General features: G+C 61.1%; 2 protein-coding genes across 17 annotated transcripts; both read left to right on the top strand.

The window, feature by feature from the left end:
• Positions 1-1,372: 1,372 nt before the first annotated feature.
• LOC308252049 (kallistatin-like) lies at positions 1,373-8,932 on the top strand. Of its 2 annotated transcripts, XM_080675999.1 has the most exons (6): positions 1,717-1,777; positions 3,115-3,272; positions 3,809-4,450; positions 6,429-6,702; positions 7,470-7,629; positions 8,450-8,932. In XM_080675999.1, exons 3-6 carry the CDS (start codon positions 3,826-3,828, stop codon positions 8,648-8,650), a joined length of 1,260 nt encoding a protein of 419 aa, XP_080532125.1. In that variant the 5' UTR covers positions 1,717-1,777; positions 3,115-3,272; positions 3,809-3,825; the 3' UTR covers positions 8,651-8,932. The 2 variants fall into 2 exon arrangements, with proteins under 2 accessions (XP_080532124.1, XP_080532125.1); XM_080675998.1 differs by lacking the exon at positions 3,115-3,272 and having other exon boundaries at positions 1,373-1,723.
• A 3,482-nt stretch (positions 8,933-12,414) lies between these two features.
• LOC308252018 (plasma serine protease inhibitor-like) lies at positions 12,415-25,145 on the top strand. Of its 15 annotated transcripts, XM_080675864.1 has the most exons (6): positions 16,003-16,047; positions 17,319-17,422; positions 18,223-18,857; positions 20,955-21,225; positions 21,602-21,749; positions 24,141-25,145. In XM_080675864.1, exons 3-6 carry the CDS (start codon positions 18,239-18,241, stop codon positions 24,342-24,344), a joined length of 1,242 nt encoding a protein of 413 aa, XP_080531990.1. In that variant the 5' UTR covers positions 16,003-16,047; positions 17,319-17,422; positions 18,223-18,238; the 3' UTR covers positions 24,345-25,145. The 15 variants fall into 15 exon arrangements, with proteins under 15 accessions (XP_080531981.1, XP_080531985.1, XP_080531988.1 ...); XM_080675855.1 differs by lacking the exons at positions 16,003-16,047; positions 17,319-17,422 and adding an exon at positions 12,415-12,542; XM_080675859.1 differs by lacking the exons at positions 16,003-16,047; positions 17,319-17,422 and adding an exon at positions 13,189-13,240.
• The last annotated feature ends 963 nt before the right edge of the window (positions 25,146-26,108 follow it).

Below are 26,108 nucleotides of genomic sequence, written 5' to 3' on the forward strand. Positions count from 1 at the left end.
AAGCCCGGCGGAGGGGCCACAAGCTTATGCGTCCTTCTGAGACGGGTCACAGGAGCGCCGGAAAGAGTCATCCAAAGGCCTGTCCCCCAGACGCCCAGGGAGGACCTGGCCTTGCCGAGGCAAGACCCTCCTCTCACTGAAGAAGGGATGTGTGGCTGTGACCGCCCCCCCCTCCAGGTGGGAACTTGGTCCCCTCCTCTCACTGAAGAAGGGATGTGTGGCTGTGGCTGCCCCCCCCAGGTGGGAACTTGGTCCCCTCCTCTCACTGAAGAAGGGATGTGTGGCTGTGACCCCCCCCCCCCCCGCCAGGTGGGAACTTGGTCCCCTCCTCTCACTGAAGAAGGGATGTGTGGCTGTGACTGCCCCCCCACCAGGTGGGAACTTGGTCCCCTCCTCTCACTGAAGAAGGGATGTGTGGCTGTGACTGCCCCCCCCCCCAGGTGGGAACTTGGTCCCCTCCTCTCACTGAAGAAGGGATGTGTGGCTGTGACTGCCCCCCCCCAGGTGGGAACTTGGTCCCCTCCTCTCACTGAAGAAGGGATGTGTGGCTGTGACTGCCCCCCCCCCCCCCAGGTGGGAACTTGGTCCCCTCCTCTCACTGAAGAAGGGATGTGTGGCTGTGACTGCCCCCCCCCAGGTGGGAACTTGGTCCCCTCCTCTCACTGAAGAAGGGATGTGTGGCTGTGACCGCCCCCCCCCCCCCCCCCCCGCCAGGTGGGAACTTGGTCCGGTCGCCCTGAGGCTATTTTCCAGAGAACCCTGTTGTCATCCACACCTTGAACTTCTTTGAGCCCAACGGCAGGTGCAGGCCTGTGCTGGCCCCTCCCTACACCCTGCCCTCTGCCCTCTGCCCTCTGCCCTCTGCCCGGTCCAGCTCCCAGCCGCCTTGCTGCTCAGCGGTGCTATTTCACTCAAGTTCAGGCCCCGAGTACCCGAAGGCCATTCAGAAAAGTACTGGGGGAGCGTGAATGCCAAGGGCACCTCATTCACACCCCGCGGGGCACAGGGCTGCCTCCCTGCCCGCTCCTTCCCCCCCACCCCAAGCTGGAGAGCCTTCCAGCTGCCCGGGCATGGGCCGAGGGCGTGGAGGCCCACCAAGTGCTGGGGAGAGCGGCGTCGATCTCCACAAAGAGGACGCACATTGGCCTCTGGCCCGGGGAGGGGCTGGCCCCGGGACCCCGGGATGCGCTGTCCTCCAAGGCCAACGCTTGGCATCCCGTGTGGCCCTCTCAGAGCCATGCCCCAGGGTCCTGCCCTGCCGGCTCAGAGCCCAGCTTCCCAGGCGCACAGGCCCACCGTCCCGCCCCCCCCGTGCCCCCCGGAAACGGCTTCCTTGGCGAAGACACGGGTTCGCTGCTGCAGGTCTGGCCCCACTCCTCATTCTGCAAGGAAAGGAGGAGAAAGTGGGGGGAGGGGCACAAACCCTGGGAGAGGGGACCCACAAGGGGCTCCCCTGAGCCTAGGGAGGCGCAGAACCAGGCTCACCCCCACCTCGGCATAGCAGTTAGGAAGGGCCAGCACCCCCAGGGGAGTGGGGAGCCACCTCATTGGGTTTCGAGTCAGGACTCCAGGCCGAGCTGCTGGCCTGTTGGTTAATAATTAGGTCATGGGGAGGGGGCGGTGCCAGCAGCTTCTTTAGTCCCCGGGGATGCACCGGGCCGCGCTGCTGGGCCACCTGGAGCAGGACAGGGCGCAGAGACCCCGCAGAGCCGGAGCCACAGCTGTGAGTAAGCCCTGCGGCCACCGGGGTGGAGGGAGAAGGAAGGCGGCCATCGGCGTGAGAGCACGCGGACCTGCAGGGACATCTCAGAATTTATTTGAGCCAAACTGGAAAGCAAGCTCTCAGCAGACAGAGAACTGCTTGGGGGAATGGAGCTTGCAGGCAGCCTCTCGGATGCCTGTGGAATGGAGGGGGGTCCCGGGGCGGGGGTGGGGGCGGGGGAAGCCTGTGCCCTGGCGGGGTGGGGGTCTCGCCTTAGCAGGAGGGTCTGAAAGGCTCTCAGAGTTGGGCTCAGAGGCTCGGAGACCACGGCGGGCGGCCGAGGAGAGAGCCTTGCAGGAGGAGGTCATAGGTCGGGGCTGTGGCTACCCCAGGCCCTGCTGTTAGGAGTTTAGGGGCCACCGCCTGTGAGGACACTTTCTGTCACTGGACTTGTCCACAGCGAAAGCTGAGGAGCCCCGGGAAAGCGGGCCGACGGTTTGCCCTCCCTGGGGGTGGCAGAGCCGATGTGCACCCGCCCCTCACGGTGGCCGCTCGTGCCCACACCCGAGGCAGCCTCCCTGGGCTGCACGCAGGGGGCCAGGTCTCCCGGCTCCGGATCCCGATGTCTGGGGGAGTCCTGCGAGGGCACGCTGGGCCACCCCGTCAGGCCGCTGAGCAACGTTTGGGGGTCGGAGCCTGGAGTTGAGAGGGGCTGCGAGGAAGCCATGGGGGGGGGGGGGGAGGGGGTTGGGCGGGTGAGCAGCTGGGGGCGCCTGTGAGCTGAGATGGCTGCGGGGAGCAGAGGGCGGCCAGGCCAGCGAGGGGCCGCAGCGCCAGGCAGGGTCAGAGCGGCCCGCCGTCCGCTTCCGATCGGCCAGGCGCTGCGGACAGAAGGGTACACTCGTACGATGCTGACACAGAAGCCGCAAAAGGCTGAACAAGTCAGAAGCAGGACATTAATTTGTACTTTATCAAAAGCACAGGCAGTTCAGGTCTCTGCCCATACATGAACGTGACGGGACGCGGTCACGGCCCCCGAGCGGCCTTGCCTGGCGGGTTCCCAGCTGCCCCGTGGGGTTGAGTAGCCGCCACGGTGACTCTGTGGCCCGCGGAGCCCGCGGCGTGGCCGGCTGCCCTGGACGGGTTTGGGCCCGGCTCTGGGCGCAGGAGGCTGGGACGGGCGTGGGTGCTGGTGCGGGGCTGCGAGGTGGAAGCGCGGAGCGTGGCGGGTGCAGGTGGGTGGTGGGAGGCCAGACTGAGGTCAGAGATGACAACTGGGTCTGGGGGGCTGAGAGCCGGTAACGGTGGGCCACCTGGCGGCTTTGGGGGTGAAACAAGGCCCCCGCCTGGCCAGGTGGATCTCCTGGGGGAGCCAGGCCTCCCTGGACTCTGAGCACATAATTTCCTCGCAGCGGCAGCCGCGCTCTCCGAGTCTGCGGCCTCCACCGGGCAAGAGTGGGGACAGAACAGGGTGACCGTGGCCGTGGCCGCGTCGAGGGCCCAGCACACCGCGGGGGTGGAGTAGGAGCTGGAACAGCCGCTGGTGACGGGCGCCCTGGGTGCCGTGGAGGCGCTGGGCCGAGGAGGGCGCCCCGGGGGGAGCGGGAGACCTGTTCCAGCTCAGTGGTCCCGGCGGGTGACGTGGCTGCCGCTGTGGGACCCTCTGCCTCTCCGTCTCCGTGGTCAGCGCCCCGCGGAGCTCACAGCGCCGGGAGGGGAGGAGGCGGTGGACACAGGAGTGGGCCGGCGGGAGAGCATCGGCCCCTCACACCGAAGGGGGCCGGCTGTTCGCTAGCCTGTCTTTTTTTAAACTGATTTCGGAGAGGGAGGGAGAGGGAGGGAGAGGGAGGGAGAAAGGAACATCCATGATGAGAGAGAATCATGGATCAGCTGCCTCCTGCACGCCCCACACTGGGGATGGAGCCCGCAACTCAGGCAGGTGCCCTGCCCGGGAATCCAACCCAGGACCCCTCAGTCCACAGACCGACGCTCTATCCACTGAGCCACACCAGCCAGGGCTGTCTTCCGCCCTCCTGCCCCGGCTGACTTCTCAGCGGGGTGGGTCTCAGTCCTGGACGCCCTCTCCCCCCCTCTCCCCCCCCGCAGACCTGAAACGGCAGAAGATGCGGCGTGCACACCGCCTGCTCCTCGTCCTGCTGGGACTGCTGGCCCTTTCCCGCGGTGGCCGAGGTCAAGCCGACGGCCCCCCGGAGGGTCCGGGCACTGAGGAGGGCTCCCCCAGCCTCAGCATTGCCCCAAGCAACACAGCCTTCGCCTTCAACTTCTACCACCTCGTAGCTTCCCTCAACCCCGGGAGCAACATCTTCTTCTCCCCGCTGAGCATCTCGGCCGCCTACGCCATGCTGGCCCTGGGGGCCCGCGCGGACACCTGGGCCCAGATCCTGCAGGGCCTGGCCTTCAACCTCACCGACATGTCCGAGCCGGACATCCACCGGGGCTTCCAGCACCTGCTGCACACGCTCAACCTCCCCCACGACAAGATGGAGGCGCGCGTGGGCAGCGCTCTCTTCCTGAGCCAGGACCTGCAGCTCCGGCCGCAGTTCCTGAATGACACGGCCGCTTTCTATGGGTCCCGACTGTTCCCCGCCGACTTCCTGGACTCCGAGGGCACCACCCAGCTGATCAACAACCACGTCAAGGAGGAGACGCAAGGGAAGATTGACAGCTTGGTCAGCAGGCTCAGCACCGACACCGTGATGGTGCTGGTGAATTACATTTACTTCAAAGGTAAGCGTCAGTTCGTTGGTAGACCCTGTGTCTCCCCCGTGAAGTTATGAATACAGTATGTTTTTAAAATACATTTTTATTGATTTCAGAGAGGAAGGGAGAGGGGGAGAGAGAGAGAGACATCAATGATGGGAGAGAAGCACTGACCAGCTGCCTCCTGCACGCCCCCTACTGGGGATGGAGCCTGCAACCCAGGCATGTGCCCTGACTGGGAATCGAACCGTGACCTCCTGGTTGGGACGATACATTAGATATTTTTAATAAAAGAAAGTGGATGGGTTGGGTCTGACAGGGCCAACCACCCCTTAGAAGAGTTCATGGTAAGATTGTGTAGTGTTGAGGCTTGCATCTCTTCATACCTTTAGACTTACTTTCCTATTCTCTGGATGACAGTAATTGATGAGAGCGTCATGGCCAAGGACTGTGAGTTGAATGCCTAAGTTCATATTGAAGCTCTGCCGCTTCCCACGGTGTAAGCAGGGAAGGCTGCTCTTGCGAAGGAAGGGTAATAAGAGTCCCTCTTCCAAGTTTGGTTTCTGCGGATCAAATGACGTCACATGTTTGTATACACCTTAGGAGGGGGCCTAAAGGGATTGGCAAACTACAGCCCACGGCCAGAGCTGATGGGTCCCCTGTTTTCGTCAGAGAAGTTTTATTGGCACACAGCCATTCCCGTTCATGCAGGCATTGCCCCTGGCTGCTTTCACACACACACACACGCACCCACACACACACACACACACACACGCACCCACCCACACACACACACACACACACACACACACACGCACACGCCATGGCTATAGAGACAGGATGACCTGCAAAGCCTGAAGTATTTACTCTCTGGCCCTTTGCAAAGGAAGTTTGCCTGACCCCTGACCACTACATATACTCAAAAATAATCACAGTAATTGCAATTACTGTAATGCTATTGATGCTCATTTAAAAAACCTTTACAAATGCAGCCAGCCAGCCTGGCTCAGTGGTTGAGTGTCGACCTATGAACCAGGAGGTCGTGGTTTGATTCCAACATATTTTTAAAAAGAAAGAAAGAATTTATGCCAAGCGTAGATATTTGTTCCAGGTCGAAAAGGTCCTAAATGCGAAAGGTCAGGCTGAAGCTTCTGACCGACGCTGTAGGCGAGTGTCTTCACTTTTCCTCCCAAGACGCGGGAGACCTAACCCTGAAGGGAAAGACTGCTGTGCCCACTGCGTTCGAGGGTTTCAATGACCAGAAAGGAGAGTGGAAGGACCAGTCGGCGGGGGAGAGAGTGTTGGCAGCGCACACGACTGGCACACCACTAGTGCTCAGAAGAGCCCCCCATCACCAGGAGGCAGCCTCTGAGATAGGGGGTCACATAACGCGCTGGCACCGGACTAAAACCCAAGGGCATCTAGTTGGCCCATGAACCTGCAGAAGCTTTCTCAGCCTCATTTTTTTTTTTTAAGAGAGAGTGGAAGAGAGAGCGAGAGAGGGAGAGAAACAGGGAGAGAGAAGCAAGAGAGAAACATCCATTTGCTGCCTCCTGCACGCCCCCAACAGGAGGGGATGGAGCCCGAAACGCGGGCATGTGTCCTGACTGGGAATTGAACCGGTGACCTCTTGGCTCATGGGTAGATGCTCACCCACCGAGCCCCACAGGCTGGGCTCACTTATTTTATAAAAACCAAGAAAGTGCACGTCAGAGCCACGGTGAGCTTGCACGCTGCGAGCCCCGGTTGGCATCCTGTAGGCGTGCAGCGGGCCCAGGGAGCGGGGGAGACATGGAGCAACCTGGCTGGGAGCGCCGGGGCCTCCCAATGTCGATGCTGAATGAGCCATGGAAGCCCATTCCCCAGGCCCAGCGGTTGTGAGTGATCTAGACGGGGCCCCCGAGGAGCCGGAGGGTGGGGTCTGAGCGACCGAGGGGCCGCTCCCTGGCGGGAGGAGGGGCCGGCTGGCCTCGGACACCCTGTGCCTCTCTCCTTCTCCCCTCAGGCCGGTGGGAGGAGCCGTTCAACCCCTCCAAGACCACCCCCCAAGACTTCCACGTGGATGCGAACACGGTGGTCAAGGTGCCGATGATGATTCAGTACTGGAACGACCACTGGTACCTGCACGACAGGCACGTGCCCTGCTCGGTGCTCCGGCTGGACTACCAGGGCCGCGCCCGGGCCCTCTTCATCCTGCCCAACAGCGGGAAGATGGCGCAGGTGGAGGAGGTGCTGACGCCGGAGATGCTCCACCGGTGGAACAGCTTGCTGCAGAAGAGGTACCGGCTGGTGCCCAGCGGCAGCGCCCCCCGTGGGCCTTCGAGGAGAAGCCAGTGTCCACGCTGGGCCGGTGCCCTGCTCTGAGCGCGATCCCTTCGCTCGGAGAGCGCTCCGGGGGGGTGTCTTTAAGCAGTGACCTCCCCTGCTGCCTCAGCGCATGACAGTCCTCACCGTGACACGGGACGCGGGTGCGGGCGGAGTCCTCGCTCTCCCTGCAGCCCTGCCCTGCGCCAGCCCGGGGGGGGGGGGGGGGGTGGGGGGGGAGGCGGCGCCAGCCCTCGGAGGGCCCACCCCTGTGCCACGGAGGGGCACCTCCGCCAGGAGGGCTGACCCGGCCCCTCGGGGTGTCAGGAAACCCCAGCCGCCCACCCAGCAGCAGGGAGGGAGGTTCCCGTCGCCCCGGGGCTGAGTGTAAGCGAAGGACCCCCAGGAGGCCGCGGGGGATGGAGACTTCCCCATTCGTGGGGCCCGGCATGTGGTCCAGTGGCAGCATCGGGTCCCAAAGAAGGGAGACCCCAGCCCAACGGAGCCCAGGCGAGGCCGCCGGAGGGGTCTCCCTTCTCCCTGGGCGCCTGGCTCGCCCACAGGAAGCGACCTCTGTCTGAGAGGAGCCCCGGGGGGAGGGGGGGTGGGGAGGTCCCGCCTGGCGGGGCCGCCGGGGGCGCTGGGGTGACGGGCGTGCGGCATGCGCACGCGGTGCTGTGTGACCCTCGCGGGCGGGTCCGGCTGGGCGCCGTCCAGGGCGCTCACCCCGTGCCTCTTTCAGGGCCTATTACCGGAAGGTCCGGCTGCAACTGCCCAAGTTCTCCATCTCGGGCTCCTACAGCTTGGACGAGCTGCTGCCGCGGCTGGGCATCCGGGACCTGTTTTCGCGACAGGCCAACCTGTCGGGCATCACGGCCCAGAGGGACCTGCTGGTGTCCAAGGTGAGTGGCCAGACGGCGCCCCCCCCCCCGCCGCGCGTGCCCTCAGAGTCCCCTCTGACCATCACCGGGGCCTGGGCGCCCAGGCCAACCCCCACGCGCTGAGGGTGCTGGGGAGGGGTCCGCCCGCCCCGTCCTCAGAGGGCGCTCCCCTCCCGCCGACAGCGGCAAATGCAAGGCCAGGAGCAGGAGGTGCCAGGAGGCGGGCTGGGTGCGCGGCAGAGAGACCTCTCAGAGAGAAGCCCCGTGACTTTGGCACCTAGGACCCCAGTGCGCTGGAGGGCGGAGCCTTGGCCTTGGGGGTCTGAGTCCCAGCTCCGCCTCCTATGCCTTTACAGGGTTACCTGGTCTCTGCGGTCTTCCCCGCAGGCAGGCTTAGAAGATTAGAAAGAGCCCTGGCCGGTTTGGCTCAGTGGCTAGAGCGTCAGCCTTTGGACTGAAAGGTCCCGGGTTCGATTTCGGTCAAGGGCGTGTACCTGGTCAGGGCTCCTGTGGGAGGCAACCAATCAATGTGTCTCTCTCTGTCTCCCCCTCGCTTCCACTCTCTCTCTGAATCATTGGAAACATATCCTTGGGTGAAGATTAACAAACAAAAAAAAAGAAGAAAAAGCTTAGCAAGTGCTGGGGACAGGAAGTGCTCAGTGAAGGACACTAGATTATTGTATTACTAAGAGGCATCAGCCAACCGCCGCCCCGAGAAGTTCCCGTGGGGGATCCCCAGTGGCTTTGGCGTAGCGGGCTCAGTCTTGTTCTCCGGGGATCTCTGGTCCCCTCAGCCCCTTGGCCCCTGCTCAGTCCTCTCGCCTGTGATCCCCCCCCCCAGAGTGTCCACAAGGCCGTGCTGGACGTGGACGAGGCCGGCACCGAGGCTGCGGCGGCCACCAAGGTCTCGCTCACCTTCTTCTCCGCCATGCGCAACTCCCACATCCTCAAGTTCAACCGGCCCTTCCTGGTGGCGATCCTCTCTACCGACACCCAGAGCATCCTCTTTCTGGGCAAGATCGTCAACCCCACGAAGCCCTAGCCCCCTAGCCGGGAGCTGCTGTCCGCGAGGCCGTGGCCCGAGGGCTGGGCGTGGGCAGCTCCGGTTGGCCCGGGGTGCGGAGATGCCAGGGGTCCGGGCAGAAGCTGCTGGAGACGGGAAGGGACGTGGGGGTACCAGACGGGTGTGGACCGGACACGCGGCCCCGCACGGCTGTGCAGCCTCGGAGTGTCTGCCCCGGAAGATGGGAGACCCCCCCCCCCCGCCCCCGCCCCGCACTGTCCCGAGGGCAGTTGTGTGAATTAAATAGACTAATGGCAAGGAGCCTGGTCCACCGCCTTGTACACAGCAAACGCTTAATAAATGCGCGCCTTTCCCATCCCTCTGGGTCGGCCCTGCACGCCCTGGCGTACCTGGTCCCAGACACAGGGCCGAGGCGCTCCAAGTGCCAGGGGGTTGGTGTGGTGTGTGTGGGGGAAGGAGAGGGTATGGGCAGCCAGCCACCCCCGCAGGTGGGTGCCTCGTTCCGGAAGGGCGGGTGGTGGGGACTCCACAGGCCTTGGCAGGGAGAACACCAACCAAGGAGTTGCCGTCCAGGGGTGTGGAGGGGGCAGCCTTTCTCCCCGGGCGGGCGAGGCGATGGTGGGCCTGGGGTGCTCCGCTGAGAGGAGGGGCAGGGGTTCAGGTTGGGGCTGTTCTCACAGCCCTGCTCTGCCCTGACGGGCTCCGGGGCCTCGGGCCAGTCCCTCCCTTGGAGGCCTCAGTTTCCCCAGCCGCGCGATCTGAGCTGGCCCAGGCGGTGCAGCTCGGACCGTCTCTGAGGGTGTGGGCGGACTCGCTGGGGAGGGTCCACCCAGAATCTAGGGGAAGCCTGGACCCTCCCACGGGAGGAGGCAGGCCGACAGCCCCGGCCGTGTTTGTCCCAAACCCCAGGCATCTCCGCAAACCAGCCGCTCCGGGGGGTTTCTCGGCGGAGTGGGGAGACGATGGCCCTCATGCGTCAGAGAGGGAGGTCTCAGGCGCACCCCGGGGTTCTCAGGGGCTCGGGCCGGCGGAGACACCTCCAGCACCGAGCACGGTTCGGGTCACGGTTCCAGCGACTGCGTGGCGGGCTCTCTGGACCGAGCCGTGCCACGTGCGGAGAGCAGGCTGGCGGTGGGAGACGGATCCACAGCGGAGAGAGGGCGCTGGGAAGGGGAGGGGCCGGAGGACGGGGCCTGGCCCTCCCGCCTCTGAGGTCTGCATTCCTCCAGGGGCCCATTCCTGCCTCCTCTCTTCCAGGCAAACTCACCCTGCATCAGACACTCCTGGGGCCCCATTAGACCGAGCATCTCGAAGACAGGGTCCTGTCACCCCCACTACCCGGGTTGCACACCCCACTACCCAGGCCCTGCGCACCCCACTACCTGGGCCCTGTTCATCCCACAACTCAGGACCTGCTCACCCCACTACCTGGGCCCTGTCACCCCACATCCTGGCCCTAGGGCGGATCACAGGATCTGACACCTGGCTGAGGCCCAGCGATAGATACTTGGCGAATGAATGGGTGGGGGGTGAATCCGTGAATGAGTGAGCGGAAAGGCTGTGTGAGCAAGGCCCCGAGCTGTTTGCTCTGCTTCCCCCTGCCAGCTCCCCGGGATCGATGGGGCAAACATTTAGTTCCGCTCCTCGGATTTCAGGAGGACATTTGGAACATCAGGAACGTAAATAAATGGAAAGGCTCCGTGCGGGACACGTTGTCCCTGTGGGCGGGCCGGGCCCTCGTTCCGCTGCGGCCCTCCCTCAGGAGTCAGAGCTCTCGGCCAGCGGGAAACAGTCCGTCTGTCCTCGGAAGGGAGGCCGAGGGAGGCGGCGAGCTCTGTGAGCACCGGGGGTGTAGCCTGGACCCCGCTGCCAGCGGAGTGGGGAGACGATGGCCCTCATTGGGGGCGGGGAGAGGGGCACCATGCTTTCCCTCGGTCACTCGCCCTCGTCCCACACACAGTTCCTCGTCGGACCGACCGCCGTTAACCAGGAAGCTGGAGGGCCTCCCAGCGGAGGGGAAGCTCTTGACATTGGTTGAGCATCAACCCAGGGACCAAGAGGCTACGGGTTTGATTCCCGGTCAGGGCACCTGCCCGGGTAGTGGGCTCCATTCCCAGTGGGGGGCGTGCAGGAGGCAGCCGATCGATGATTCTCTCTCATCATTGATGTTTCTCTCTCTCTCCCTCTCCCTTCCTCTCTGAAATCAATAAAGATATATTAAAATAAAATAAAATAAAATAAAATAAAATAAAATAACAAGGCTTGAGCCAGCAACAGCATCTTGGAAGCGTTCTTGAAAGTGTGGGGCCAGGCAGATGGCAGAGCAGTGGAGGCTCAGACCGCCCTGCTCTGCGGGGGCCCGGCCCTCACGCCGGCCGCCTGGACACGGCCACTCCGTCCCTCATCGCGGCTCGGAGAAGTCCCTTCGTGCTTCGGGGCCTCGTTCCATTACGGGTGCGGTCAGGCGGCTGGTAATGGGCTCCTCACCTCAGTCCCAGGGAGACTCCGAACCCCTCGAGTTTCCCGCCGGCATCTGGCCCATGGCCCGTGGCCCGTGGCGGCGTGAACCCAAGGCTGCCGCGAGGGGAACCAAAGGCTGGCCGGCCTGAAGCTGGCTCAGGGGTGGCGAGTGTCAGCTGTTCATCCTACGTCATCAGTAAATCCACAGACAGGTGCTGGCGAGGAGGGGGGCCAAGGGAGCCTCGAGCACCGGGTGGGGGTGCTGACGGGCGCGGCCATGTGGACAGCAGCATGGAGTTTGCTCCGCACACGAAGAACGGAACCGCCTCTGACCCAGTGACCCCACTTGTGGGTACGGACCTGAAGAAGCCAAAACAATCACCGGAAAGAACGTGCGGGGGCCCCTCTGTTCACCGCAGCGTCATTTACAAGAGCCACGCTCTGGCCGCAGCCCAGGTTTCCATCACGGACGAGTGGCTAAGAGGCTGCGGGACGTGTACGCTGGGGAATGCCCCTCGGCCGTAGAAGGAATGCAGTCTTCCCGTTTGTGACATCAGAGACGGGCCTGGAGGGTATATGCTACGTGAAGGCCGTCCGTCGGGAAAAGACCAACGTACGATTTCGTTTACACGTGGAATCAAGAACAATCAGAACAGAAACGGACTCACAGACACAGAGAACAGGGCAGTGGCTGCAGCAGAGCGGGGCGAGGGGACTGAGTCGTGCAGAGGGCAGTCACAGAGCGGGTCTGGGGATGGTCACACGGTCGGAATAACTCTGTACGGAGCCAGCTGGGGACTGGGCGAATCGGGGGAGCACGGTGCGAGGTGTGTGGTTGTCTAGCCACTGTGCTGTCCACCTGAACCTAACACAAAATCTGAGAAAAAGGAGACCAGACTCAGTAAGGACCTTGGACCCTTCCCCCATTTCCTGCCCGAGATTCAGGCAGAGAAACCTGCTTCCGGAAGGAGCTGTGGGGTGTCGGCCTGAGCCGATGGAGTGTGGTGAGCCGGAGGACTTCAGGCCGGGCCTTAGCCCAACACCCGCCCGCCCCCGCTTTCTGGCCCCTCACAGGGCGTTCCCGCCCCGTGCCCGCTCCTCCTCACCCCCTGTACTTCCCCATCCCGCTCCTGCCTCCCTGCCTCCTTTGTCCAAAATGTCACGTGTTGCCTCCCTGTATGCACGTTCCATGTGTATAGGGTGCCCGTGCGCATACATCACAGCATGATTTTCTCCTGTTCATCTGCTTTTGTTGGTCCTTAGTCCAGAGGGAGGAACGGAGACGGTGGGCGGGGGTGGGGTGAGGGTATGTGTCTGTAGCTCCCAGCACAGCAGAGTGGCCGCTGGGCCAGGAACCAGCCCGGGGGCCAGCTGCCCAGAGCGCCCGCCCTGTGCCTGTCCAGCCTCTTCTCCCCAGAGCTGAAGCCACCACCTGCACGGCCGCCGTCAGGTAAGACCACGGTGACAGGAATCCCGAACCAGGCCAGGCCTCCGAGGGGGCCCACACCTGCCCTTGGTGGTGAGGGCGGCGGGTCCCCCCACAGAAGGATGTTTCCCTTGCAGGCTGGGGCTCTGGGCTTCTCCCTGGGGGCTGTTTCTTAAAACTAACCAGACTAGCCCTGGCCGGTTTGGCTCAGTGGACAGAGCGACAGCCTGCGGACCGAAGGGTCCGGGTTCGATTCTGGGCAAGGGCATGTACGTCGGTTCCAGGCTCCGTCCCGGCCTGGGCCCTGGTCGGGGCGCGTGCAGGAGGCAACCAACCAGTCGATGTCATCGGTATTTCTCTCTTTCCCTCGCTCTTCCACTCCTCTAAAAATCAGTGGAAAAATATCCTCGGGTGAGGATTAAAAAAAAAATGAACCCCACTAAAGCGATCATCCCCAAAGAGGCATATTTTGGGGTGTTGGGAGATACCCCTGTTCCTTTACTGAGCCTCCCTCCCTCAGCCCCCTTAGGGGTTCGCCGGGCAGTGGGCAGGTGACCCCCAGGTGGCTTTGCCAGAAACCTGTTGGCTGGCGGCTGCAGGGACAGGGCCCAGCAGGCTGGTGGGGCGGGGCCGGGGAGGGGCGGAGCCACAGCCCCACTGGGTCAGTGACAAGTACTGGCTCCACTCCAGCCGGTCTCTGCTGCACCCTCGCCCGGCACAGGGTAAGGACGCACGGCGCGCACGGGCCGTGGGCTTGGGGGCCGGTGAGGAGGGTCCGGGAACGGGCTGGCGGTTATGGGGCTGGAGGGCTTCAGCCCTCGGGAGGTGCTGGAGTGGGCAGGGAACCCCGCAGTGTAGCGAAGGGCGCAGGCCTCAGGGGCGGCAGAGGTGACCTTGGGCGTGACACCACGTGTGCCGAGCCTCAGTTTCTCTTGGTGAGACGCAACTTACAGCCCCCTCTGGGCGTGACTGTGGATCAATTATGATTGACTACGGGGATGGCTCTCACCCAGGCCTGGTTTCACCGCCCCCCCCCCCGCCCCGGGGGCACATCTGGCCACACCTGGAAGGTTAGTTGTCACACTGGAGGGGGTCTCCACTCATTGACACCCCGTGAATGGAGAGCAGGAGGCTGCAGACGCCCCACAGCGCCCAGAGCAGCCACCTCCCCACGACACACAATGGCCCCTCCGAAGGCCAGCAGCCCCAGGCGGGGAGCCTGGCTCGGGAGGGCTCCCTAAACCAGCCCTGCCTGGCCCCTCTGGCCTTCAGAAAGCGGGAAAAATAACCGGTGTAACCCATTTCCCTGGGACCGGGCTGCGGGCGGGAGGTGCCGCCCAGCAGGGCCCACGCAGCCGCTGGAGCCGCCGGCGCCTTCTGGCCACGTGTTAGATAAACAAAACGGAGACTCACAAGGAGAGGAACTTTCAGTTTCCCTAAGGAATCCAGCGGCAAGAAATGCAGCAATGAGAGGGACACTGCTCCCCGGGGCCAACACCATCTTCCAGGGAGGAGCCGCGCAGCCTGACCCGGGGCGAGGCGGGGGAGCGGGGCGGTGGGGTGCGGGGGGCACTGGGGGGACTGGGGGCGCTGGAAGGTGATGGATGTGGGTTGGGCCCTGGTGGTGGCGATGGTTTCGCGGGTGTGAACGCATCACGGAACTCACCAAGCAGTGCGTTGAAGTGCAGGCCTTTCTGTGTGGTCCCGCCTTAAGGACGTGGCTTTAACCAAGAAAGATAGGACACTGAAGCTGGGCAGTCGTGGGGGAGGGGTTCAAGGGCACCTGGCCGTGAGCCCAGGGCTGTGGGCGCTCGCTCTGGATACCCTGCTCCGTGCTTAGGTGTGGTCTGACCCCCTGCCTTACAGAGAACGGGAGAGGGGTCCGTTCTTTCGTTCATTCATTTATTCATTCATTCATTCATTCCTCGGAGGCATCTCCCTGACTGGTGAGCGAGCAGCAGGTGAGGGCCCTTCCCACGGTGAGCACCTACGCTCGTGGGCGGGAGAGGTGGCAACCAAGGATGCAGAGCAGCTGCGCCTGTGTGACTGACAGCAGCCGCGGAGAGGCGCTTGTACAGCACGGCAGGGGAGGCCGCTGCTCCCCGAGACCCGCTCCCGGAGGCTGGGGCCTAGGAGAGGCTGCCCGGGAGGAAGGCGGAGAGGGCCCGGGGCTGGGACGGGCTCGCTGCATCTGAGGGATTAAGAGAAGACGGACAGGTGCCCGAGGACAGGTGCCCGGAGGAGGACACACGGCTGAGGTCAGAGCAGGCCAGGCTGAGGCTGGCGAGGGCCAGGCGCCTGGTGGGCGGGCACACAACCAGAGTTAAATTTTACCCCATGAATGGGCAGCACCGCTCGCAGGCTGGGGAGCAGGTGACCTTGTCTGTGGTTGGACCGCCAGACGCTGTGGAGAGCGGCCCCGGGCAGGAGGGGCGGTGGCCAGGGGACACGTGGAAGGGGCTTCCTTGAAGAGGGTGGCAGGGACGGACCAGCCTTCCCGAGGGTCAGGAGAGGGGGAGGGGTGGGGACGTTCCCCAGGGCCTGCTCTCTGGAAGCGCGGCCCCTGGGTCGTCAGGGCCCGAGGGAAGTTGGGGTGCTGGCTTTCCCTCTCCATGTGGGGTCCGGGGCACATTTCCTCTGGAATTAGCACACGGTGGACAGACCCTCCCCCGCCACACACCTGCCTCAGCGGAGCCCAAAACTGACCTGGTGGGACTTGGTTGCTTAACATTTGGAATAAACACCAGCCAGTTCGGGGCCCATGGATGTTGGGGGGTCAGTGGGAGAACTGCCGGGGTCTGTCCTCCAGCAGCCCCGGGGTCACTCTGGCCCGGAGCCCACGTGAGCGCGATTGCCCTGCTGTCTTCCCTCGGACACGCCGGCCTCGGGCGCAGGGGAGTCGCCAGGGCAGGCTCTGCGGGCACCCCGGGGGCGCTCTCCCGGGTGCAGGCTCACAGGGCCTGGCGCAGACCCACTCCTGGCTCGAAGTGGGCACACCGCTGTCAAGGCTGTGTGTTTCCACCAGAGGCCCCGAAGTGAGACGGCAAAGCCTGGGTGTTCAAACTGGAAACCCTGCGGTGAGCGCCCCGAGGCCTCCACATTCTGGTGTGTGTGTGGGGGGGGTCCTCTCTGACCCTCTGTTTCCTCTTCGGTGCTGATGATCAGACAGCAGCTCCGTGGAGGACTGTAACAGGAGCTAATGTGGGCGAACAGCTTGGAGAGACCGGGGTGCGCACCAGGAGCTGTGGGGGTGGGGGTGACGCGGGAGGAACCACGTGCCGTTCCTGGGGGCCGTGCAGGGCGCCACGGCGCAGCGTGGACACCAGCCGGGGGAACTGGGTTTAACCCCGGCCTCACCCACTGGCTGGGACAGCGATGCCTTTCAGCTGGGCTTCCGTCTCCTCGCCTGTGAAATGAGGTCAGCGATGCTTGCTGTGTGAAGATTAAGTGGCCTGATCTTCGTCGAGTGTCCTAATAGGTTCTTAGTCAGCAGTGGCTTCAATACAAGAGGGGGCCCGCACGGAGCAAGGTTTCTGGGTCCCAACCTGCAGCCAGGGAGCCTGAGGAAGGGGGGCCTCTCCAAGGAGAGCCGGCTCCTCGGGGAGACCCCGTGGGCCCCTGGAGAAGTGGCTTTGGCCCATCGGGTCTCTGGTGTTTGGGGGGTGGGGACTGCCGGGAGAAGGGTTGCTGGCTCCCACAGGGACAGACCCGCCGTTGTTTGGGAATAAACTGAGGCCCAGCGAGGGGAAGGGAGGCCTGGGCCAAGGTCAAGGGAGGGGAGGAGGAGAGGAAGGGAGAAAGGGAGGAGGGGAGGAGGGGAACAAAGGAGGAGAGGAGGAGGAGGGGGAGAGGGGCGAAAGGGGGAGAAGAGAGGAGGGGAGGAAGGGAGGAGGGGGGAAGGGAGGAGGGGAGGAAGGGAGGAGGGGAGGAAGGGGAAAGGGAGGAGGGGAGAAGGGGGAAGGGGAGGAGGGGGGGAAGGGGAGGAGGGGAGGAGGGGGGAAGGGGAGGAGGTGAGGAAGGGGGAAGGGGAGGAGGGGGGAAGGGGAGGAGGGGAGGAGGGGGAAGGGGAGAAAGGGAGGAAGGGGAAGGGGAGGAGGGGAGGAGGGGAGGAGGGGAAGAGGGGAGGAGGGGAGGAGGGGAGGAGGGGAGGCCGAAGCAGTCACTCCTTCTCCCCCGCCAGCTGCCTCTGGGCTCCGTCCGAGCAGGAGCTCCTCTGGGTGGTGGCAGGGCGGAGCGGCGCCTGTTTCCCAGCGGAAGGCGTCCTGCTCCCGAGGGGGGTCTCCCTTGGCAGGAGGCGCCCAGGGGACGGGGCACAGACCCGCTGGAATGGCTGGGAGAGGACTCCGCCGCCTCTGTCCAAGGCCTCCCGGGGGCGGCTCTGGGGGCCGGGCCGCGTGTGGGCATGGGAGGCCGGTGCTCCTTGGTTATCTGCACATGAGGGACTGGCTCTGCCCAGATGCCCGGGACACAGAACCGGGGGCTGCGACGCAGAAACAGAGGAGGCGGCGGGGAGCCAGAGGTGGGGCCGGTTAGAGTGCGGCCTTGAACAGTCAGAACCGGGTCTGAGCCCAAGCTTTGCCGCTGCTAGCAAGTGACTCAGCCTCTGAGCCTTGGATGACCCATCTGTGGAGTGGGGCGAGCAGAGGCACTTACCTCCGCGGGTGGGTGTGAGGCTAAAGGAGTTGGTACCCGTGAGGTCAGAGCCGCGCCCAGCAGTAGGTGGGCGATGGCCATGCGGTTCTGGGGAGTCCAAGGTTCTGCAGACAGAACACTCCACATGGGCCTCCTTTGTGAGCTCAGGTGCAGTCTGGGGCCAGGGCCAGTGACTGTGAGCTGTTGGAGTCACTCCGTTTGGCTCAGAGACCAGACTGCAGCCCAGTGCTGCCCGACCGCTGAGCTCATTGGTATCTCTGCCCCCTCCGCCCCCACCCCGCTCCCCTTCGCCCCTCTATCCCCCCCCACACCCCCAAACCGCAGCGGCAGGTGCTCTGCAGCAATGCCCAGTGCAGCTGGCCAGGGCCCGTGGGAGTTTGGTTCTGCGTGGGTCACGTGGCTCTGGCAGTGCTCGCACTGGGGCTGGGGCCTGATGCCGGTGGGGGGAGGGGGGTAGGGTGCCCAGCTGAAGGGAGTTCACACAAGCACAGGCTTCCGTCAGGCAGATCACAGCAGTGTGGCATCCTTTGCTTGGCTGCTGCCAGGCCAGAGAGAGAGGGAGAGAGAGGGGGGGGGGCAGGCACCCCACAGCAGAGCCGAGGAAGTGGGGTCTCAGGTGTGGAGGTGTGGCTCTGGCCAGGTGCTGCCACACCCACAGCTCACACTCCTCGAGCTCCAGGTCTGTGCCTGCATTTGACTCATTTTTCTAAAATATATATTTTTATTGACTTCAGAGAGGAAGGGAGAGGGAGAGAGAGAGAAACATCAGTGACGGGAGAGAATCACGGATGGGCTGCCTCCTGCACGCCCACACGGGGGATCAAGCCCACAACCCGGGCCTGAGCCCCGACCGGGAATCGAACCGTGACCCCCTGGTTCACAGATTGGCACGCAACCACTGAGCCCCGCCGGCCGGCCGGCCCAGCCTCTCTCGGATGCCGCTCTGGTGGTGGGCTCTCTGGGAGTCAGCCTGCTCACGCCCCCGGCTCTCCTCTGAGCAGCCCCGCGGGCCACATGCCTCCTGAGCGCATCCTCTTGCTCTCCTTTCCAGAACCAGAGGCGCCGCCATGCAGCTCCGCCTGCTCCTCTGCCTGGCGCTCCTCAGCCCGCAGGGCTCCGGCCTCCACCACCGGCCCTCCTGGCGGCCCAAGAAGAGGGCCAGGGAGCTGCCGGTCGCCGCCACGGCCGCCCCAGCTCACGGGAACTTCACCTTCGACCTCTTCAGGGCCTTGGTGGCCGCCAATCCCAACCAGAACATCTTCTTCTCCCCCGTGAGCATCTCCATGCCGCTGGCCATGATCTCCCTGGGGGCGCGGGCCGGCACGAAGGCGCAGATCCTGGAGGGCCTGGGCCTCCGCGCCCAGGGGGGCCCCGAGGAGGACGAGCTGCACCAGGGCTTCCACCGGCGGCTGCAGGAGCTGCGCCGGCCCCGGGCGGACCTGCAGCTGAGCCTGGGCAGCGCGCTGTTCATCAGGCCCGCGGTGCGCATCCGGGATGCCTTCCTGAGCGCCATGAGGACGCTGTACCTGGCGGACGCTGTCCCCACCAACTTCGAGGACCCCGCGGGGGCCCAGAAGCAGATCAACGATTACGTGGCCAAGCAAACGGAAGGCAGGATAGTGGACTTGGTGAAAGACCTGGACAGCTCCGAGGTCATGGTCATGGTGAGCTACATCTTCTTTAAAGGTAAGACCCTCGGGCTCCCACCTGCGCGTCCTCTTTCTTTTCAGCTGCTTTTGTTAAAAGAATGCTCCAGCCCTGGCCGGTGTGGCTCAGTGGACAGAGCGTCGGCCTGCGGACCAAAGGGTCCCGGGTTCGATTCCGGTCAGGGGCACGTACCTTGGTTGCAGGCTCCTCCCTGACCCAGGCCCTGGTCGGGGCTCACGCAGGAGGCAACCCATCGATGTGTTCCTCTCCCATCCATGTCCCTCTCTGTGTCTCCCTCTCTCTTCCACTCTCGCTAAAAGTCAAAGGAAGAATACCCTCAGGTGGGGGTCAGCAACAACACAAGCAAACGGAAAGAGCCTCCATTCCGCCCACACAGAGGGGGGCGTAGGTCGGTCCTTCCTGGTGCCCGTGGGTGGGGCGCCGCGGCCGGCGGCGTGGGTAAGAGGTGCTCTGACGGGGCAGGGGGGGTTCATAACGGTGCAGTTTCCCCTGCTGGGGAAGAGCTGCTTCCTGCCTGGAGGCCCTGGGGACCCCTGAAGTCACAGCTTCTGAAGCGGGAGTGGGTCGTGGCCACTGTGCCAGAGAAACGGACCCAGGGCTGCGCGGGGCAGGACCGTGGGCCCAGGCCACTCCCGTTGCCCCGATCCTCACGGTCCTACAGGGGCTCCTTCCTTTGCCAAGAAACCCGGGGACAAGAGCCTGCTCCTCTGAAGTCTCCCCTCCCCGAGAGCGAAGCCCCAGACTCAGCCCTGACAGTTCTCAGGGGTCCCTCCTCATCTCAGCTCTCACTCCCGGCCCCGCCTCTGAAGCAGCCCTTCCCGCCGCTGGGCCGCGAGAATGTTCAGAACATGCAGCGCCTGATGTGAGTCGGACCCGGACCTCTCCTCCCTTAGAGCAGGGGTCCTCAAACTACGGCCCGCGGGCCACATGCGGCCCGCCGAGGATCTTTATCCGGCCCGCCGGGTGCCGCTGCCTGTCCTGCTTAGCAGCTGACTCGTCCCGGGCCCGCAGTGCGCATAGGAATTTGTTCATAGTTTTTTTTTAAACTATAGTCTGGCCCTCCAACGGTCTGAGGGACAGTGAACTGGCCCCCTGTTTAAAAAGTTTGAGGACCCCTGCCTTAGAGCGTCAGATAGAAAAGGACAACAGCCAACACAGCAGCCGTCCGCTGCGAATAGACCAAAATGGCCCTTTTGTGTTCTGTGTCGGACGACGGCAACATTACCCTGTTCTTGGCGTGCCTGCCGCCCAGTGTGAGTCCCTGGGGTGTGTGGCGTGCCTGCCGCCCAGTGTGAGTCCCTGGGGTGTGTGCGCACAAGATGTCAAGGGTTGACCATGGCTGCTCTGCAGGCTGAGGCCCTCGGTGCCCTGGGTGGGGCTGGCTGAGGGCGGGAGGGAGAGATGAAGAGGGGAGCGGAGGAGAGGGGAGGGGAGGGAAGGGTGGGAGTGGAGGGGAGAAGGGAAGGGAGAAAAGGAGCTAAATGTCAACCACCTCCCCTTTCCTATGGCCACGGACAGTGGGTATCGAGCTTGGAGTCTAAGCTTCTCCACCCCCTCCCAGGGCTATTCCCATTACAACAGAGGACAGCTGTGAAACAAACGAAGGGGGTGTTGGCTATTAAGAAGGTGCCCATAACTATGTGTATCGCTCTGATCACCGCCCCCCCACTCCCGGCCCCCGGAAGCAGGCTGAGCAGGAGCTAATGGAGGACTTCCCAGTAGGAAACCTTACAAACCTTCGCCCCAACCTTCGATGCGCAGCTAACGCTGGGGAAAGAGAAATAGAATGTGTAGCTAGAGCGTGGCCTCACCAGCCAGCCTCCCTCTCACCTCTCTGCTTGGAGATTTGACCTCCAGCTGCATCGGAGAATCAAGCAAACATCAGGGGGTCTGAGGGCCCCCAAGGACGTGAACACTGACTTCCTTGCGTTGCAAATGTCGCAAAAGCCCCCTGGAACGTTCCAGCCCCCAAATAATAAAGGGGCCCGTGGGGCTCAGCAGCCACTGCTCCCGACCAGGTGGCTCTAAAGGGGATGATCTCTGGGGGATGGGTTCCTTGTCCGAGCTCTTCCCCTGCAGCTGAGAATTCCCGTTTCTGTCCGCGTTTGCCTCCAGCTAAGTGGGAGACACGCTTCGACCCCCAAAGCACCCGCAAGCAGGACTTCCACGTGACCCCGGAGACGGCGGTGCAGGTGCCCATGATGAGGCGCGAGGACGAGTTTGACTACCTCCTGGACCGGAGCCTCTACTGCAGGGTCGTGGGGCTCCCCTACCAAGGCAACGCCACCGCCCTCTTCATTCTCCCCAGCGAGGGCCGGATGGAGAAGGTGGAGGCCGGCCTGGACCAGCAGACCCTGACCAAGTGGCTCAAGAAGCTCACAAAGAGGTATTTCAGACGGGACTGGCCGGCCTCGCCCTGCACCCACCCAGGGAGATCCTGTCCCCTGGGGCCACTGCTGGGGGGCAAAGGACTCACCCAGCCCAGGAGCTGCCTCCGAGCCCAGAGGCATCCGGGGACGTCCCAGCCCGGGGGCCTGGCCCAGATGCAGGGGGTGGGGCCGGACGCTGCTTTCCTGGCGGTGCCATCGGAGTGGGCAGTGAGCCCTGGGCTGCCCAGTCCCAGTCCAGAGTGGCACGGGCTCTCCTGTAGGCCGGGGGGGGAAGGGTCACGTGGAGCTGAGGGGAGACGGCAAGGGAGTGAGCCGACCACCCTGTGCAATGGAAAGAAGAGTCTAGAAAGGTCCTCTTCTCTTCTCTTCCAGGAAGCTCCAGCTTTACCTTCCCAAGTTCTCCATCGAGGGCTCCTACCAGCTGGAGAAAGTCCTCCCCATTCTGGGCATCAGGGACCTCTTCACCTCCCGCGCCGACCTGGCCGGCTTCACCAACCACTCCAACATCCAGGTGACTCAGGTGAGCCAGCGGTCCTGAGCATCTGCTTCCAGAGACATTCTGTTCTTTCTGTTCTATTCTATACTATTCTATTCTATTCTATTCTATTCTATTCTATTCTATTCTATTCTATTCATTCTGTTCTGTTCTATTCATTCTATTCTGTTCTGTTCTGTACTATTCTATTCATTCTATTCTTTCTGTTCCGTTTTATCCTGTCCTATTCTATTCTATTCATTCTGTTCTGTTCTGTCCTATTCATTCTATTCTGTTCTTTCTGTTCTATTCTATTCTATTCTATTCTATTCTATTCTATTCTATTCTATTCATTCTGTTCTGTTCTATTCATTCTATTCTGTTCTGTTCTGTACTATTCTATTCATTCTATTCTTTCTGTTCCGTTTTATCCTGTCCTATTCTATTCTATTCATTCTGTTCTGTTCTGTCCTATTCATTCTATTCTGTTCTTTCTGTTCTATTCTATTCTATTCTATTCTATTCTATTCTATTCTATTCATTCTGTTCTGTTCTATTCATTCTATTCTGTTCTGTTCTGTACTATTCTATTCATTCTATTCTTTCTGTTCCGTTTTATCCTGTCCTATTCTATTCTATTCATTCTGTTCTGTTCTGTCCTATTCATTCTATTCTGTTCTTTCTGTTCTATTCTATTCTATTCTATTCTATTCTATTCTATTCTATTCATTCTGTTCTGTTCTGTTCTATTCATTCTATTCTGTTCTGTTCTGTACTATTCTATTCATTCTATTCTTTCTGTTCCGTTTTATCCTGTCCTATTCTATTCTATTCATTCTGTTCTGTTCTATTCTATTCATTCTATTCTGTTCTTTCTGTTCTGTTCTATTCTATTCTATTCTATTCTATTCTATTCTATTCTATTCTATTCTATTCTATTCTGTTCTGTTCTATTCATTCTGTTCTGTTCTGTCCTATTCATTCTATTCTGTTCTTTCTGTTCTATTCTATTCTATTCTATTCTATTCTATTCTGTTCTATTCATTTTGTTCTGTTCTATTCATTCTATTCTGTTCTGTTCTGTATGATTCTATTCATTCTATTCTTTCTGTTCTGTTTTATCCTGTCCTATTCTATTCTATTCTACTCATTCTGTTCTGTTCTATTCTATTCTATTCATTCTATTCTGTTCTGTTCTGTACTATTCTATTCATTCTATTCTTTCTGTTCTGTTTTATTCTGTCCTATTCAATTCTATTCTATTAATTCTGTTCTGTTCTATTCTATTCATTCTATTCTGTTCTTTCTGTTCTGTTCTATTCTATTCTATTCTATTCTATTCTATTCTATTCTATTCTATTCATTCTGTTCTGATCTATTCTATTCATTCTATTCTGCTCTTTCTGTTCTATTCTATTCTATTCTATTCTATACTATTCTATTCTATTCTATTCTGTGCTATTCTATTCTATTCTATTCATTCTGTTCTGTTCTATTCTATTCATTCTATTCTGTTCTTTCTGTTCTGTTCTATTCTATTCTATTCTATTCTATTCTATTCTATTCTATTCTATTCTATTCTGTGCTATTCTATTCTATTCTGTGCTATTCTATTCTATTCTATTCTATTCTGTGCTATTCTATTCTATTCATTCTGTTCTGTTCTATTCTATTCATTCTATTCTGTTCTTTCTGTGCTATTCTAGTCTATTCTGTGCTATTCTATTCTATTCTGTGCTATTCTATTCTATTCATTCTGTTCTGTTCTATTCTATTCTGTTCTGTTCTGTACTATTCTATTCATTCTATACTTTCTGTTCTGTTCTATTCTATTCTATTCATTCTATTCTGTTCTATTCTATTCTTTCTATTATGTTCTATTCTATTCATTCTGTTCTGTTCTGTTCTATTCTATTCTTTTGTTCTATTATGTTCTATTCTATTCTATCCTTTTGTCCCATCCCATCCCATCCCATCCCATCCCACTCCACTCCACATTCCATATTCTTTCTCTCTCCTCTTTTTCTTCAAGAAGCAAAGTTTCAGGTCTCCTACCCTCTGCAATGAGAAGCCATACCCAGCACTGCCTTGGGGGAAGGAGCCCTGGCTTAAACCATCAAAACTCAAAACCAGGTGGTGACTCCTCCCCTCATTAGCTGTGTGGCCTCCAACGATAACCTGACCCCTCTGAGCCCCTCTCCCTCTGTAAAGTCAGAGCATCCACCCTCGCTGCGAGGCGCCCTGAGACGCCATGAGAATTCGCTGAAACACGCGAGGGCACCTGGCCAGGCGCACGGCAGCTGCGCCATCACGTCGTTCCCCACCTGCTGAGGCTCGGTGTGGGGAGCCTTGGACAGTGACGCCGTGGGCAGCGGCTCTGCCCTTGGGCCGGCCCCTCCCAGCCCTGGTGAGTTGGTGCCCGTTGTCTCCCGGCAGATGGTGCACAAAGCCGTGGTGGAGGTGGACGAGTCGGGGACCCAAGCGGCCGCGGCCACGGGCATGGTGTTTGCATTCAGGTCGGCCCGAGTGGGCTCTCAGATGATGGTGTTCAACAGGCCCTTCCTGATGGCGATCGTGAACGCTGAGGACGTCCTCTTCCTGGGCAAGGTGGCCAGCCCCGTGGGGGGGCACTTCTCCTGAGCCCCGGCCTCCCCAGCGGGAGATGCGGGCGCTCTGTGGCCATCCACCTGCGGAGGCCTAGTGAGACGCACAGGCTTAGTGACGATGAGACTTTTGCAAGCAACAGTAGCAGCATCGATGAGCCAGGACGGCTTCTTCCCACACCCGGTGAGGCCAGGCACCTGGGAGAGCCCGGAGGACACTTGGTCACGCCCTCACCGCTCACCAGTGGCGATTAGCTCACCAGAGGCCCCGAGAGCTTGATTGACTTGTCCGAGGTCACATGGCAGGTTAGAAGCCCAGGACCCGGCCCCTGATTCCCAGCCCAGTGCCACCGGCTCCACAGGAAGGTAGTTCCAGTAGACATTCCCCAGGAAGCATGTGTCCAAGCCCAGCGCCCCCCCTCCCCCCTTGTGGTTGAGAGGGAGCACTGGAATGGAGTCTGCAGTGGGGGTCTGGCCCGGCTAACCAGCTGTGTGACGTTGGGGTCATGCTGTCCCTCTCTGGACTCTGGTTTCTCCACGGATGCACTGGAGGGTCAGGTCGAGGATAGAAGGATCCTGAAATCATGTCAAAAGGCTGGAGTGTCACCTGCCAACCACAGCTGATGTCACCACTCATCCTTGGGGAAAAGCGAGGGGACCGCGGCGTGGAAACGGCCCACCCAGGGCCGTACCATCCCGTGGAGGAAGTTACAGCCCATGGGCGTGGCCGCGGCGGGAGCATGGAGGCCTGGTGCCAACATGGGCTGTCGTTTGAAGACACTGCGACTGGGTGTGGACTGTAGTGCCAGCCATAGAATAAAGCGTTTGCAGACACTGGTGTCGTTGTCCTGAGGAAGCAGCTCTGGGAATGGTGGCGTTACCAGCTCGTTCCGGCTAGGTCAGCCGTGGGCAAACGACGGCCCGCGGGCCGGATCCGGCCCGTTCGGCTGTTCTATCTGGCCCGCAGAGCCGAAAGAGCGGAGGGTTCTCTTGCTCTCCCCTCCGCTCCTTTACTTTGAATTTATATTAGTTCACACAGACACTCCATCCATGCTTTTGTTCCGGCCCTCCGGTCCAGTTTAAGAACCCATGGTGGCCCTCGAGTCAAAAAGTTTGCCCACCCCTGGTAGGTGCTAGGCGCTTCCCTGGATGGTTATGTCTCCCTTCACAGCATCCCCTACGAAGCGGCGTATCATCCCCATTTTACAGACGGGGACGGTGAGGCTTGCCGAGAGCGGGCGGCTGACCCCGGCACACAGCTCCGGGGGGTGGAGGCGGGATCTGCCTCTGAATCGTGGCCCCGGCCTCACTGTTAGCGCTGTGCTCCGTGCAGAGCAGACAGGAGCAGGAAACGGAAACCTGAGTCAGGTGCACCTTGGCCATAAGCTCCCCCCTCCACCCCGCAGTGATCCAGGCAGGCGCACCCTCCTTTACAAAACCTACCTCATTTCCCTGTCCATCTGCCTTAAAGGGCCCGCGGATGAATAAGTCCTTCGCTCAGTCTCACCCCGTCCCCTGTACCCGTGGCCCCCAGCTCTGCCCCCGAGCGGCTGCGCACCCTGCCCTGCAGGCATGTCCCGGGCTTACTCTCCGCGGGGCTGCCCACATGCTGACCCGGGGTCCGGCCTGCATCACACAAGGGTGCCCCTGAGAACTAACAAGATCGCAACCCCAGGCTTTGACCATTCCCCACAGTCCTAAGCACCTCCTCTTGCCAGCCAGGGGGGACACTTTGCATCCGTGATCGACCTCATTCATCCCCGAACAACCCAGCCGGCTTGTACCCGTTTCACAGAGGGGA

The sequence above is a fragment of the Plecotus auritus genome, assembly GCF_963455305.1.
Source record: "Plecotus auritus genome assembly, chromosome: 1".
In the NCBI taxonomy this organism is placed as follows: Eukaryota; Metazoa; Chordata; class Mammalia; order Chiroptera; family Vespertilionidae; genus Plecotus; species Plecotus auritus.

Coding starts and splice junctions, on each gene's coding strand:
- LOC308252049 (XM_080675998.1), top strand. CDS start 3,826: ATGCGGCGTGCACACCGCCTGCTCCTCGTCCTGCTGGGACTGCTGGCC. Junction 4,451..6,428: donor GAATTACATTTACTTCAAAG/GTAAGCGTCAGT, acceptor TTCTCCCCTCAG/GCCGGTGGGAGGAGCCGTTC. Junction 7,630..8,449: donor GGGACCTGCTGGTGTCCAAG/GTGAGTGGCCAG, acceptor CCCCCCCCCCAG/AGTGTCCACAAGGCCGTGCT.
- LOC308252018 (XM_080675851.1), top strand. CDS start 17,133: ATGACCCATCTGTGGAGTGGGGCGAGCAGAGGCACTTACCTCCGCGG. Junction 18,858..20,954: donor GAGCTACATCTTCTTTAAAG/GTAAGACCCTCG, acceptor GTTTGCCTCCAG/CTAAGTGGGAGACACGCTTC. Junction 21,750..24,140: donor CCAACATCCAGGTGACTCAG/GTGAGCCAGCGG, acceptor GTCTCCCGGCAG/ATGGTGCACAAAGCCGTGGT.